The 15,310-nt window shown below is 42.0% G+C and overlaps 1 protein-coding gene across 5 annotated transcripts in view; it reads right to left on the bottom strand.

Annotated features, from left to right (window-relative positions):
* Positions 1-14,424, bottom strand: part of COBLL1 (cordon-bleu WH2 repeat protein like 1) — a 121,986-nt gene extending 107,562 nt beyond the window's left edge. The window contains exon 1 of one of the 5 annotated variants that reach the window (XM_058191570.1): positions 13,992-14,424. In XM_058191570.1, the coding sequence (XP_058047553.1) occupies positions 13,992-14,038 (47 nt within the window). In that variant the 5' untranslated portion in view covers positions 14,039-14,424. Of the gene's footprint in view, positions 1-11,934; positions 12,199-13,991 lie in introns of those variants that run through there. The other 4 variants (XM_058191535.1, XM_058191544.1, XM_058191554.1 and 1 more) reach the window with 4 other exon arrangements.
* Positions 14,425-15,310: the final 886 nt, after the last annotated feature.

The following is a 15,310-nucleotide window of genomic DNA, read 5'->3' as shown; positions in this document are numbered from 1 at the left end:
GAAAGACACAATGGCATCCTACTTCCAAAGTATTGCCAAGAAAACTGTGGGGACATGTTCAGGCAGTTACCAGTAGTCAACACTGGCTCAAAATCAGAAAAAAAATAATAGTTGGATTATATTTTTGGATTGTTATTGTTATCAGTCTGGACTCATCACTGCAGCTTTGCACTGCGAGTCGCAGAACCTCATTACTCCCCACTGCTAGCTTCCAGATGAATATCAAGAGAGAATTTGTAGGGACATGACCTGAAGGTAACATCGAAAGAAATAGGAAAATATTAACTTCTTTTCCATAATAGTAACTATGTGTGTGTGTGTGTGTGTGTGTGTGTTTTTGTAGGTTTTCACAGGCATAGGTATGTAGGTCTTGGCATTTTCGGGTCTTTTCCTGTGTAAGGTTGAGAGTATCTTGGCGACGTTTCGATGAGGTCTCACTTATCATCTTCAGGCTGGTGTCTTTGGCTTCGTGCTTCTTGAGCAAAGAGTGGTCGGAGCTGCTGTCTCTCTATAAATACTGGTGGGGAGGTGGGGAGTGTTGCTGTGAGCGGGTTGGTTGGCTGTGTGGTTGCATCTTGATTGGTAGATGGAATGGGTGTTTGCAGATTGGTCGAGGTGGGGAGTGTTGCTGTGAGTGGGTTGGTTGGCTCTGTGGTGCCAACCCGCTCACAGCAACACTCCCCACCTCCCCACCAGTATTTATAGAGAGACAGCAGCTCCGACCACTCTTTGCTCAAGAAGCACGAAGCCAAAGACACCAACCTGAAGATGATAAGTGAGATCTCATCGAAACGTCGCCAAGATACTCTCAACCTTACACGGGAAAAGATCCGAATATGCCAAGACCTACATACCTATACCCGTGAAAACCTACAAAAACATATATATATTATTATATATATTACAGATATAAATATGTATTACAGGAGGGGCCTTATTACACACGCAATGGCCAAATTGATTAATGGCATATAAAGGCAGAGATCTCTGCAATGGTAGTTTAATACGCTGATGATGTCAGCAGATGGCTGACAAAAGCTTAGTAGAATAAAATTTTAATTATTTTAGTTCCGGAGCTCACAGAATGTCTGTTTTTTGTTATGTATGTGTGTGTGTACACACACATATAAACACACACACACACACAGAATAGGGCAACAAAAGTACAAAGGCCACATACCTTGTAATACTGGGCTCCATGTAAAGTATTTTTTCTGATTTCACCCTCTTCCCAATTCTGCTCAGAAAAGCCATGCAGATAGTCCACAACTTACGACTAGTTGCAGTTATGATGGAAAAGTTACTTACAAAAATTACATATTCTAAATAATGGCCGCTGCAGCACCCCTGTGGCAATTTGCCCACCCTTATGACCAATCACAGGAATGTTGCAGCAGCTTTCTGCCTATCTCTCCCACCCTCACCCCCTGTATCATGCCCACTCGTCCCTGCAGGCCTTGGGCCTGCTTCCTACCTATCGGGGTCCCCCCCTCCTCCCCATCCATCACTGATTAGTTACTTTCCTTTTATTGTAGATCTCCTTCTGGAAGTAGCCACTGCATTACATAGCCTTCCTACATAGTAGAGGCTACATGGCTCCATCCTGGAAGCAGGAACTAATTTGGGGGAAGACACAATTAATTGTGGCTGCTGCTAAATGTTGCCTGCTTTGGAGATCACATTAGGCAAGTAGAGCAGGCTGTTTGAACTTCAAGGACCATTCAGCTATTGCCTATTCAGCAATTGATCCAAGTCCTGATGGCACGGAAAAGGGAGATTTGAGACTGGTTCTTGAACTTTCAACCATCACAGTGTTCTTGCAGTCATGTGATCATAATTCAGTCCTTTGCAATTGGTGCATTTACAATTGTCAGAGCATCCTACAGTCACATGACTGCTTTTTGTGACTTTCAGAACCAGTTTCTGACAAAACAGGACTGGAAGGGACCTGGAGATCATCTAGTCCAACCCTGCTCCAACAGGACATTGTTAGTGAGTTTCTGTCTTTTGATCCCCCAGTCACATGGTTACATAGCCCAGGCCCACCCAATCACACCTCCCATCAAGCCATGCCCACCAAGCTACACCCACAGAACCGGTAGCAAAAAAATTTAGATTTCATCCCTGACTCAAAGTCTCAGAGACTCTGTTCCGATGCCTTTAAACACTACACCAAATTTCTTCTCAAGATACAATTTAAAAAAAAACACAACTTCAAATCTGTCTTCTTTCAGATAAACTCAATTGCAATCTCTATTTTTTTCCAATTTATTTGTTTAAAAGACTTAGATGGCTACCCAATGTATATGCTATAATTCTGGGCAGTTTACAAAACAGCAGTAAAGGTTGTAAGAAAAGAGTATTCGACATTTTAAATTACCTATTTTTCTCTGTACACATTGACAACTTTACCATTTCCATCATGTTTATGTTGCTAGCCTGCTGAAATTCTCTTGATCTACCTCGCATAACAACATTAACCTGGTATGAAAATCTACGTGAACAGCCTCAATGATATTTCAAGCACGGAATGATGGCTTATGGCAAGTATTCCTAAGGATTAGACCAATTCGTAAACAAAATCAGAAGCCCTACAATACACTATTGCTTTACAGGATTATTTGGTGCTAGTTTATTTATTTAATCAAATCTATAATCCACCTCAGCTAGAGTCACAATTCTAAGCACCTTAAAACTTCTAAAATATTGAAATAATAATAAAGGAGAATTACTAGAATCACTTCTAGTAAGAAAACAACGAGAGCAATTATAACACCACAGAAGACATAGATCAGAGAGCAGGATGAGCGTCCAAAGCCTACTGAAATAACAAGGCCTTCAAGGCTTTGCAGAAATAATACAGTATCAGAATGACATGGATTTCCAAGTACAGCCACACAGAAAGCCCATTTCTAAGACCTTGCAAGATGACATTGCTTTAACCAATAGGGCACAGAGTAAGCCAACCCTGCAAAAAAGAGTTGCGAAAAGATCAGCAGAGAGAGACAATCTAATAAATATCTGGACCTTAAGCTATGTAGGAATGACAGTTTGTTGTGATGGTTAAGGTACCAGGCTAAAAAACAGGAGATTATATTATAAATTTTAGTCCCACTTTAGGCATGCAGACAGATGGATAACTTTGGACCACTAATTCTTTCAACTGTAGAAAGAAGGCAAAGACAAACCACTTCCCAAAAGCTTGCCAAGAAAACTGCAGGAACTAGTCCAGGCAGTCACCAGCTGTCAACACTGATTTCAAGACATCAAAAAGAAAAATAAGAAAAATAAATGAAAACCAGCTGAATTGTACCTAGAGGCCAGTGGCAGCCAATGATGGTCATGAAGCAATGGTGTTACTATTCATGGCACTGCATTCTAGACCAAAGCAAAGACTTTAAATTCAATCTTAACAAAACAACATTGACTAAATGAATTGATTCATTGAGCCAATGTACCTGATTCAACAATATTAACTGTGAAAGGGATCTAGATGTCCTAGTGCAGAGGTCTCCAATTCTGGAAGTTGAAGTCCACAAGTTTTAAAGTTGCCATGGTTGGAGAGCCCTGTCCTAGTGGATCACCACTTAAGTATGAGCCAGCAGCAGTGGTGAAATCCCAATTTTTTTTTACTACCGGTTCTGTGGGTGTGGCTTGGTGGGCGTGACTTCATGGGTGTGGCAGGGGAAGGATACTGCAAAATTACCATTCCCTCCCCACTCCTGGGGGAAGGATATTGCAAAATCTCCATTTCCACCCCACTCTGAGGCCAGTCAGAGGTGGTATTTCCTGGTTCTCCAAACTACTCAAAATTACCGGTTCTCCAGAACCTGCTGGATTTCACTCCTGGCCAGCAGTATGCTGCCACTGCCAAAAAAGCCAGTGCAGACCTAGGCTACATCAATAGAGGAATAGTGTCAAGACAACAAGAAGTAACAGTATCTCTTTACACAGCGCTGGTGAGACCACACCTGGAATAATGCACCCAGTTCTGGTCATGCTGAGACCCTGGAAAATGTGCAGAGAAGATCAATAGAGATGATAAGGGGTCTGAAGATTAAATCATATGAGAAGAGCTGAGGGACCTGAATATGTCTAGCCTATCAAAGAGCAGGATTGGGGGGGACATAGCTGCCATCCAGAACTTGAGGGGCTGTCACAGAAAAGAGGGATTGACTTATTATCTAGGGCGCCAGAGAGCAGGACAAGTAGTAATGGATGGAAGCTTGTCAAAGAGAGATACAACCTAGAAATAAGGATACATTTTCTGACAATAAAAGCAATAAACAATGGAAAAGTTTGCCTCCTGGAATTGTGGATGCTCCATCACTGGAGTTTTTCAAAAATAGACTGGACAATGGGATGTATGATTGTCTTGAGCAGGGGATTGGACTAGAAGACCTCCAAGGTCCCTTCCAGTCCTATGATTCTAACACTGAAACTAACCTGAAGCAAGCAGTAAAACTAATGAAACACAATGCACCCAAATGCTGGGATTAGTCAAGGAGTAGATTGGCAGGTACTATCACAACCATTTCTTCCACAGTTACCACAGTCATGAAATTACCATACTGAGCAATAAATGCAGCACTACTTGATTCTTAAATGGCACTTTTAGAATAATTAAGATCTCCAGAAAAACATATAGTTCTAAGAAATACACGTTGTATATTTTGCTCTCAATTTTAACAACCAACCATGGATAATATTTTTTTAAGGAGTCAGGAAATTAATTTTCAAATTTATATGCAAATCTTGAAAACTATTTTTGTCAGTTCAGATTATCCCACGATTTTACAGTGTTTTCAGTTAAGGCACATGTTTTGAGTTTGCATTCCTTTCTTCCGCAGCGCCTTTTAGCTTTTCCTCCTGAATAGTTTCATAGCTGTTTGAAGACAAAACTCCTGGTACTGTACATGGTTAATTACAGAAGAAGGGATTTACTTACCAGCCAAGTTAAGTCTACTTAAGCCACTATATTCTATGCATTTCTGCATTCCTTTCTATAAATACTTCAACTACTATAACTTTATCTTGCTTTCCTTCACAACATTTCTAAGAACATTGTTCTTTTCTCTCACATGACAAGCTTCTAAGCTGGTTGGGGTAAGGAACAATAAAGTCAACCTATAAGCTTAATAACTTATTAAGGATTTTGATTCAAGATTTCTGACATTTTCACAATTAAAATACCTCTTGTCAGGCAGAGAAAGCCTCTGAACCACATTTGAATGTTGAATAAAAAGGTACTTGAAAACATTTTTATAAGATACCTTATGATTCTTGACAAATGTACCTTTTCTTTTATGTACACTGAGAGCGTATGCACCAAGACAAATTCCTTGTGTGTCCAATCATACTTGGCCAATAAAAAATTCTAGTCTAGTCTAGTCTAGTCTAGTCTAGTCTAGTCTAGTCTAGATTGTATGGGAACAGACAAGCCCCAAGTCAAGGAAATTTGAAAACTGTTCTCTTTAGCTGGATTCACCTGTACTGTACAATATGATTAAAGATAGCAATTATTTAAGTAAAAAAAATTTTTTTAAAAAAACTTAGATACTGTACATGTTGCAATTTCATTTTATTTGGTAAGGTATGTAAGATTACTGTAAAGCGGTTTGCATCAGGCTCATGTCTTCCAGATGTGATGTTCTGTAATTTATTTAGTCCTGGGGAATGCTCACATCATTAGAACAAATGCAACCACAATTCCTAGCCACTATGGTTCATTTCCATGTAATTTGTGCATTCTGGGAATAGTCTAAAGCAGGGATGTCCAAACTTGGCCCCTTGAAGAGTGGTGGACTTCAACTCCCAGAATTCCCCAGCCAGCAACTTGCTCATATTTATAGCTCATGCTGGCTGGGAAATTCTGGGAGTTGAAGTCCACCACTCTTCAAGAGGCCAAGTTTGGACACCCCTGGTCTAAAGTAACACTTCTGCAAAGCAGCAGCTTGGGGAAACATGCTGTAGATTATGATTATGAATGCATTGATGCAGTGACAGATTCAGGCAAAAACAAAAGTTCATTCAAACATTTCCATTTTTCTTTCATTAGAGCTTTGCCTCTAATCCTAACCTGTTTTAAACTAACAGGTTATAGTTAGGTTATAATTTAATCATTTTTAAATGATTAAATGTTGGAATATAACTTAAATATTACATCATGGTGGGGGGATGTATGAATTGTTAGTAAACATGCAATCACATCTTCATCAACAGACCCGTACAGGTAGTCCTCAATTTACAACCATTTGTTTAGAGACTGTTCAAAGTTACAATGACACTGAAAAAAAGAGACTTATGACTGTTTTTCATCCCCATTGTCACGTGATCAAAAATTGGCCACTTGGTGACTGGCATGTATTTTTTATGGTTGCAATATCCTTGTGTCATGTGATGATCTTTTGCAACCTTCTGAGAAGCAAAAATCAACGGGGAAGCCAGAATCATTTAACAAACGTGTAACTAACTTAACAATTGCACTGATTAATTTAACTGAGGCAAGAAAGCTCGTAAAATGGGGCAAAATTCCCTTAACAACAGTCTTGCTTAACAATGGAAAGTTTGGGCTCAATTGTGATTATAAGTCAAGGATTATCTGTAAACTAGATAGAAATTGCACTGTAAGCTATTATAGTACCAAATACTATATTTCCTCTTTTCTCAACACTATCCAATAATTTATCTTTACAACTTTTTAAACCACCCAATAGCTGATGCAGGTTTAAGGCTCAGTGGCTAAGACTCTGAGCTTGTCGATCGACAGGTCGGCAGTTCAGTGGTTCGAATCCCTAGTGCCACGTAAGAGGGTGAGCTCCCATTACTTGTCCCAGCTTCTGCCAACCTAGCAGTTCGAAAGCACGTAAAAAATGCAAGTAGAAAAATAGGGACACCTTTGGTGGGAAGGTAACAGCATTCCGTGCACCTTTGGCGTTTACTCATGCTGGCCACATGACCACAGAGACATCTTCGGACAGCGCTGGCTCTTTGGCTTTGAAACGGAGAGGAGCATCGCCCCCTAGAGTCAGCAACGACTAGCACATATCTGCGAGGGGAACCTTTACCTTTAACATACATAACTCTACCGTACCTCAACTTTCTTTCACCAGACAATCTCTCTGTAACCAAAACTAAAAATTCTTACCAGGCAATGACACTGTTAAGCATTAGGATTCACCCCACAAGACAATAGGGCAGTTGGAAAAGGAGCAGCTCAAGTATTGCTCCTGTTATTGAAATCCTGTGGTCTCTATAACTGCTAATTATAGCTCCACTGAAGGCTTACAATCACTGCCACTACATTTAAATATGATTGTAATTTATTTTTAAAATAATTTAAGGATACAATTAAGAGCAAAGGCTTTTCTTCGAATGCCTCACAATGGTATCCTTTGCAAAACTACAAAAGATATTTGGAGAACAATGGATTTGTTTGTCATTTAAACTGCCACCAGTTTAAAACCAATCTCTGCATCAAAATATAGATGGGACCTTACTATGCTTTTAGACATTCATTCAGAGGAAATTGCTACTCCAAACACTGCCTCTTTTTGGGATTACACAATTTTTCCAATAACCTCCTTCAGCAAAAGAGGCGTGGGAATCTTGTGCTACAGTAAACCATTTCAAGAGAACAAATTTACTAGTTAAATAACTATGGCCAATTTTTTTTTTGAAAAACAAAGTGTACAGCAATTGAGAATAACCTAGGGTTAATATGAGTAGACAGACACAATTCTTGGAAAAAACCCATATCGCTGAATTATGACTTTAAAAGATAATGCTGACTCACTTGATGTGACAGGTCAACGGGTCCCCCTTTTCTATATGCACAATGTTATTATAGTAGCTATGACAGCTATAAGCAAACAGCAGTAAAAAGTGGAGCAATACTAACCTCAAATATTTCTTTTTCAACATTTTATCTGAAAAGAATGAAGGGAATCAGCACCTTTCTTAAAAACTATTCAATACATTCAGTGAGGGTTTTCTAGTATCTGTCAGTGCAGGCCTCTTAAAGAAGCCGCTCTAAAAGCTTATTAAGAAGACAGGTGTACACTAATTCAAACTTACAACAGATAAAGTGAGTATACTCATTATACCAGTTCACGATTCCTTAAGGAGGTATGTATTTTTCCAGGCTCCCAGGACAACTGCAGGATTCTAGGAAAACACATATTTGAATCAAGGAAGTAAAATAATAGCTTATATAATAATAATAATAATAATAATAATGTTTTAATTTGTATACCGCCCTTCTCCCGAAGGACTCAGGGCGGTGAACAGGCAAGTAAAATACAAAACAGAAATATACATCATAATTAAAACAACCCTTAAAAAACTAATTCAAATATGCCAGAAATTTAAAATAACATTACACCTCATACAAATTACAACAATTTAAAACCCACAATTAAAATTTAAAAATTTAAGAATCAGGCCAGTCCAGCCATATGAAATAAATAGGTTTTAAGTTCGCGGCGAAAGGTCCTAAGGTCAGGTAGTTGTCGAAGCCCAAGGGGAAGCTCGTTCCACAGGGTAGGAGCCCCCACAGAGAAGGCCCTCCCCCTGGGGGCCGCCAGTCGACACTGTTTGGCTGACGGCACCCTGAGGAGTCCCTCTCTGTGGGAACGCACCGGATGCTGGGAGATAGAGGCCGGCAGTAGGCGGTCCCGTAAGTAACCCGGTCCTAAGCCATGGAGTACTTTAAAGGTGGTAACCAATACCTTGAAGCGCACCCAGAAAACAACAGGTAGCCAGTGCAGTCTGCGCAGGATAGGTGTTACGTGGGAGTTCTGAACCGCTCCCTCAATAACCCGCGCAGCCGCATTCTGGACTAGCTGAAGTCTCCGGGTGCTCTTCAAGGGGAGCCCCATGTAGAGAGCATTGCAATAGTCCAGACGAGAGGTAACGAGAGCATGAGTGACCGTGCATAGGGCATCCCAGTCCAGGAAGGGACGCAACTGGCGGATCAGGCGAACCTGATAAAAAGCTCTCTTGGAGACGGTCGCCAAATGATCTTCAAAGGACAACCGACCATCCAGGAGCACGCCCAAGTTGCGTACCTTCTCCATCGGGGCCAACAACTCACCCCCGATAGACAGCCGCATCTGCAGCTGACTGTACCGAGGTGCCGACATCCACAGCCACTCCGTCTTGGAGGGATTAAGTTTGAGCCTGTTCCTCCCCATCCAGACCCGTACAGCTTCCAAACACCGGGACAGCACTTCGACAGCTTCGCTGGGGTGGCCCGGGGTGGAAAAGTACAGCTGGGTATCATCAGCGTACAGTTGGTATCTCACCCCAAAGCCACTGATGATCTCACCCAGCGGCTTCATATAGATGTTGAACAGGAGGGGTGAGAGAATCGATCCCTGCGGCACCCCACACATGAGGCACCTCGGAGTCGATCTCTGCCCCCCTGTCAACACCGTCTGCGTCCGGTCAGAGAGGTAGGAGGAGAACCACCGATAAACGGTGCCTCCCACTCCCAACCCCTCCAACCGGCACAGCAGGATACCATGGTCGAGGGTATCAAAAGCCGCTGAGAGGTCTAATAGGACCAGGGCAGAGGAATAACCCCTATCCCTGGCCCTCCAGAGATCATCCACCAGCGCGACCAAAGCTGTCTCCATACTGTATCCGGGCCGAAAGCCAGACTGGAACGGGTCTAGATAGACAGCTTCATCCAGGTACTGGGAGCACACAAAACTATTCATACTCTTTACTACTCCCATACACAGAGCTGGGAATAACTGGTATGGCACAAGTATTAATTCTGAAGACTACGTATGCAGTCATTATTCTTAATCATCCTTTTCTTAATTTCTATCTTTTACTCGATGTGTTTCCTACATATGAAATTATTTTATACAGCTCAAACAACTGGTCCACCTGTACTTCTGTTTCATCCAAAATACATCCGTGGCTATCTAGGATATGGTAAAATAGGATATACATGTTTTAAATAAACAAATAATCTAATGAACAGCAAAGAAAGGTCACCTGTCTTGCAATTGGCTTTTCTTGAATTATCCAATCTCTTATCAAGGATTTGTTCCTTCAGCATTCCCAGTCAAGATAGAGGTATAAATTACACAGAAAAGAAAAAGGCATCCATATATCTGAATTTAAATTCAAAGCAATAGCAGCAACTTAAATTCACTAAATAATAAACCATATGTATGTCTTGTTTGTTGGGGCTATGCACTGTTTCTGAATATAGAGGTAGAATAGAATAGAATAGAATTTTATTGGCCAAGTGTGATTGGACACACAAGAAATTTGTCTTGGTGCATACGCTCACAGTGTACATAAAAGAAAAGATACGTTCATCAAGAATCATAGGGTACAACACTTAATGATAGTCATAGGGAAACAGTCAATATAAATTGTAAGGATACCAGCAACAAGGTTATAGTCATATAGTCATAAGTGGGAGGAGATGGGTGATAGGAACGATGAGAAGATTAATAGTAGTGCAGACTTAGTAAATAGTTTGACAGTGTTGAGGGAATTATTTGTTTAGCAGAGTGATGGCGTTCAGGGAAAAAACTATTCTTATGTCTAGTTGTTCTGGTGTGCAGTGCTCACGTAAAGCCTATAGCATCTACTTGGTACTTTTTAAAGCAACGGCATCTTTTTCCAGAATTCATGAAATATCTACCTTAAAGAGTTGTGGGTGGGTACTATACTTACAGTCTTGTATTCTTTTCAGTACTTTGTTTGGAACAGAATCCAAAGTACCGTGCAGTCCTAATATGTGTACTAAAGCTAGGCAAGTTATTTTACAGGGCTCTCAGCACTCCTCCAGATCTGGTCAATGAAGCAGATGTTCCAAAGCACTCCCACAACTTTCCAATGCTTTGAAATCCTATTAAATGATTTATACAGGCCTAATTCATACTTTATTCTATGGCGATCAGGGTGGTTTTACATATGGTTCACAGGTGGTCTATTTTCCAAGTACTTAGAGGGCTAAGACTGCCTTTCCCAGATTGCAGCTTTAGCTTCCTTGAACAATTTTAACACACCTTCAGGTCATTCAAATATAGTCTCTGGCTCTGATCCTGCAACCATATCACATGCTTTTTATATTAATATCATATTGAATGTAATTATTGTTTAAAAAACAGGCAGCATTTAGAGTCTGATTTTCCTTTTTCCATCAGTTTGTAACAAAACATGGGCAATAAACAAGAAGATTAATTTCCCACCCTGCTTATTTTAGCTTTTTCTGTTTTACATGTATTACTAATATTTTCTTGCAATTCTTCAATAACCCAGACTACTAAAAAGAGTTCTACATAATGAGACTTTTAAAACAAGTTTGATGTCCAACAGATTTCCTACTTACTAATATGAACAGGTTGTGACCTGTTGCTTAAAAAAATAAATTCATACCACAATCTACAGGAAAATGCAGTCTGTAAGTATAATTTCTTTTGTGCTACTACGAACAACACTACACATAGGATTGGTAAAATTATTTACAGAACAGTACTCTCTCACACTTGCCTTTGTTGTTTAAGCCACTTTGTAGAGTATAATATACAATATACACTATGTTTGTAGAGGGGAAACTACTTGGATTGACCACCCTCTTAAAATCTCGGGCTTGGAATTATGTGCACAGAAACAATACCTATTTGTTTCAGAGTATTTTCAGATTGACAGGCTGTCATGTGCTGAACTACCTGTTCTTTATTTTGTGTACACAAACATAAAGTACAATTGGTGCAACTGTTAACTCTTTATACTGTATATAATCTCTGAGAAGTAGAAGAGAGAAAACATAGTCTGTCCCAACCGCATTTCAGCTTCTGCAATATCCCTCCACCCTCAAAATCCAGGGCCAGGAAATTATATTCCAGTCCTACACAACAGAAACAAGCCCTCCCCCCCCCCAAATACACATACACACACACTCACTGTTTCCATTTCTTTGAAGGATTTTTCAGCAGCTGTCCCTGCATAAGAGGCTCAAGGAAAGATCATCAATTTCTTATTGGATTTGTAAGTACTTAGAAGTAGCAAAAGTTCCCACTGCTTTCCAGTGTCTCAAAAGCCCACCATAAAGGCGAGGTTCCATTCTTCTGCTTCTCAGTGCAGAAATCCCTAATACATTCCAGTAGATTTCAAAAGCAGCACTTGGAAGCAGAAATAGCCCATGTGGATCCTCAGAGTGATCACTGCTCCTATAAGGTTTCTGTACCACTGTCAGCTATACAATTTAAAGTTTCTGCACAGCTATCAAGCAATTTAACCAGGAATATACCTCTGAGTAAACAGGTATTTTGCTTATGGCATTTGTACTTTACTGCAACAAGCAAGCACTCGCCCTCTAAATAAGTTAGACATTCATAATATTAAAATTTGATAGGTGTTCTTAACAAGAAATTCACAATGGTAGCATCACACATACATTCCAAAAATACTTATGATATTTTCACAACCATGTGCTTTGGAGTTCTTATCTTCTTAACTGATGGGAGACTGAAACCCAATAAATATATCCCCAATAAAAAAGAATAGTATGTAGGAGTACTGAAAAACTCAGCCAAAAGGGAAAATGCAAAGAAAAAAATATTGGACTTCATGCTGAGAAGTAACCATTTATATGTACTATGCACAAAATGCATATTACTTTCTTTTAGTTAAATTATTGCTAAGCAATTTATAATAGTTGCATCACAATATTATTCTAAGATATTTGCCCCTACTACCCTACCTACTTCCTAGATGTTCACTATTGTCTCCCACCCTCATCCCAAGATTTAGGGGCATGTGAAATAGTTTTGATGAAATTTGCATGATATGAAACTTCTCTCTTTCGAAATGTTTGGGTTTTAATTCTCCAGTGAATCAAAAGGAATGTTTCATGCTTCCTTGTTACACAGCATTTGTTTTAGCTTTCCCTAGCTCTCCCCAAAACCAACCAAGGAAGATAAACCACAGAAATCTAATACTCTTGTGCACGGCTTTGCACGAAATTATCTGTATAGTAAGCCAAAAATAGATTAAGATTATAATTAGCCCACCTGTTTCCTCCATTAACATGCAAATACATTTTCTTGTTCAGAGACTGCATGAGAGATTTCCCAGTCCTTGCAAAATATCACATTATTAAATCCACATAACTATTCAAGTTTGTTTTCAATATGCACAAGGAAGGAGCAGGCACTATCTTTCAACACTTGGAAGTCCAACAATAAGCTCTTTTTTTTTTATCAAGTTGAGCTGACTTGCCCTTTCCAGAGCTAAGGTGTATTGTTTTACCCAAGCTCACAGGAATGCTTTGTAAGGTGAATTACTATTCCACCAGCACAGCATACCAATACTCACATTCCTCTCCGCCAAGGGTTGCTAACTTAGCTTTGCTTTCAAGCTGAGCTTTTCCTCTTCCCCCAACCTTTAAAGAAATAATAATTACTTCCTCACTCAAGCACAGATTTGGGGGGGCGTTCAGAATAAACCTTTTTTCCCAGTTTCCACAATTCACAGAACACTAAACTTTACTTAGGAATAAGGAGCAGGTGACCCAGCTGAATTTACAACCAGGTTTTCGGGTCTTTCGTATCTTGTACTTTTAAAGGTGCACAATACAACTCTATGCATGTTTATCCAGCGTCTTTACTCCGAGACTCTCTCTCCCCTAAAGTTCAGCCAGACTTGCTATTCCCAGTCAAAGGCAAAGAGACTGTTCGTCTCCCTCCGGAGAGCAGCTGTTCACCGCCCCAATAAGACCCAACATCCCCAGAGCTCCCCAAGTGAAGCACTGACCTCTTAGCCAGGTAAGTTTGTTTGTTTGTTGTTAAAAGAAGGGGGCATTAAGAGGTGGAGGAACAGGCGAGTCACTTACCCGCCTTGTTGAACTTTGCTAAACGGGGCGCCACGCTCGCCTTTTGCCCCTCGGCGACCAAAAAAAAAACACAACAACACACAACCCTCTACCTTTCGGAAAAGCAGGCAGGGGAGCGGGTGCTTACCTGGCGAGAGCCACGTCACTCGGGGCCGTGCAGGTCTGACCGTCCATTTCTCTTTAAGACGACTGGTAAGCTCCAGGTCGAAGTCCGGCGGAGGCAGGAATGCAAAAACTACGCCTACTCCCTTGCAGGGAGCGAAGGAAACCGCCTGGGTCTCTGCTCCCCGGCGGACGCTTGCCCGCTCCCCGCCTCACCTGTCTGGAGCCGCCGAAAGCTTAGACTCTGGTGACTGAGGCGGCGGTGCTGGTTTCCCGCCGCTTTGGCGTCCCTGAAAGGAGGCTCCGCATTCTCCCTTCCCTCCTCCCCTCAAAGCTGTGAGGCGCTTCTTTAGCACCGGTTGCCCAGCTGGCACGGCCGCCCACACGCCTCCTCCTCACCCCAAAAGGCTCTCCTCCTCCTTCCCGGAGCTCAGCGGGAGCCGGGCGCAAGGGATGGGAGGTTGCTTTTGAAACCACACCTTGGAAAACTTCGCCGGGAAGGGAGGCGGGGAACCGGTGGCGGGAGGGGGGGGGGACGCAGAGAAAAATAATCCCGGCAACGCCGAGCTTTCCCGGCTGCAAACGCCAGAGGGAAACCGCGCTTTACTGCGCAGCCAGAGCAGAGCTCCCTCTTCTTCCGAGGCTTGGGTGTGTGTGTGTGTGTGTGTCTGTGCTTGTGTGAGACTGTGTGCGCAGGGGACGGGAGACTAAAAAGGGCTTCTTTCCCCCCCGTTTCCCTCTCGGCGGGCTGCCCGCCTTCCTCGAGCTGCCCTTCGCCTAACCGAGCGCGCCGAAGCAGCTGTTTCCGTGACAGGCTGGGAAACTGCAGCTGCCCATTCCCGCCGCCGGGGGAAGGGAGGCGTGCGCCAACCCGGACTGAGGAGAGAGCCTTCAACAGGTGGGGAGGAGAAACGCTGATCGCTTCGGGCGTCGGAAGAGGTTAATCCTGTCAACGTTTCGGCCGGACCTTTTCCAAATCCGCCTCAGCGCGCAGGAATCCGTGTTTACACCTCTTGCAAGGCTCCGGCTGTGGCTCGGAAACAAGCGGCTTGCAACTCCGACCGTAGAACGGTTGCCACCGTCGTCGCCGGTCAAGACATACCTGCGTGAAGGTTGCCGCGGCACGCTTTCCGCCCTTCGGGTTGCAGCATCCCCCTCCGCAAATGGGATGGGGTGTTTTTAGTTTCGTTTTTGGCTGCAAAATTCTTAGGACCCGGTTCGCTTGACTGGATGGTTTTGCTTGAGAGAAAGGAAAAGCAGTGGAAAGAGATGACTAAGGTGGCTCAGTGGCTAAGACACTGAGCTCGTCGATCGGAAGCATGAGCTGGGGGTTAGACTAGATGA

The sequence above is a fragment of the Ahaetulla prasina genome, chromosome 1, assembly GCF_028640845.1.
Source record: "Ahaetulla prasina isolate Xishuangbanna chromosome 1, ASM2864084v1, whole genome shotgun sequence".
Classification (NCBI taxonomy): Eukaryota; Metazoa; Chordata; class Lepidosauria; order Squamata; family Colubridae; genus Ahaetulla; species Ahaetulla prasina.
This window is presented reverse-complemented; position numbering and strand designations above follow the sequence as displayed.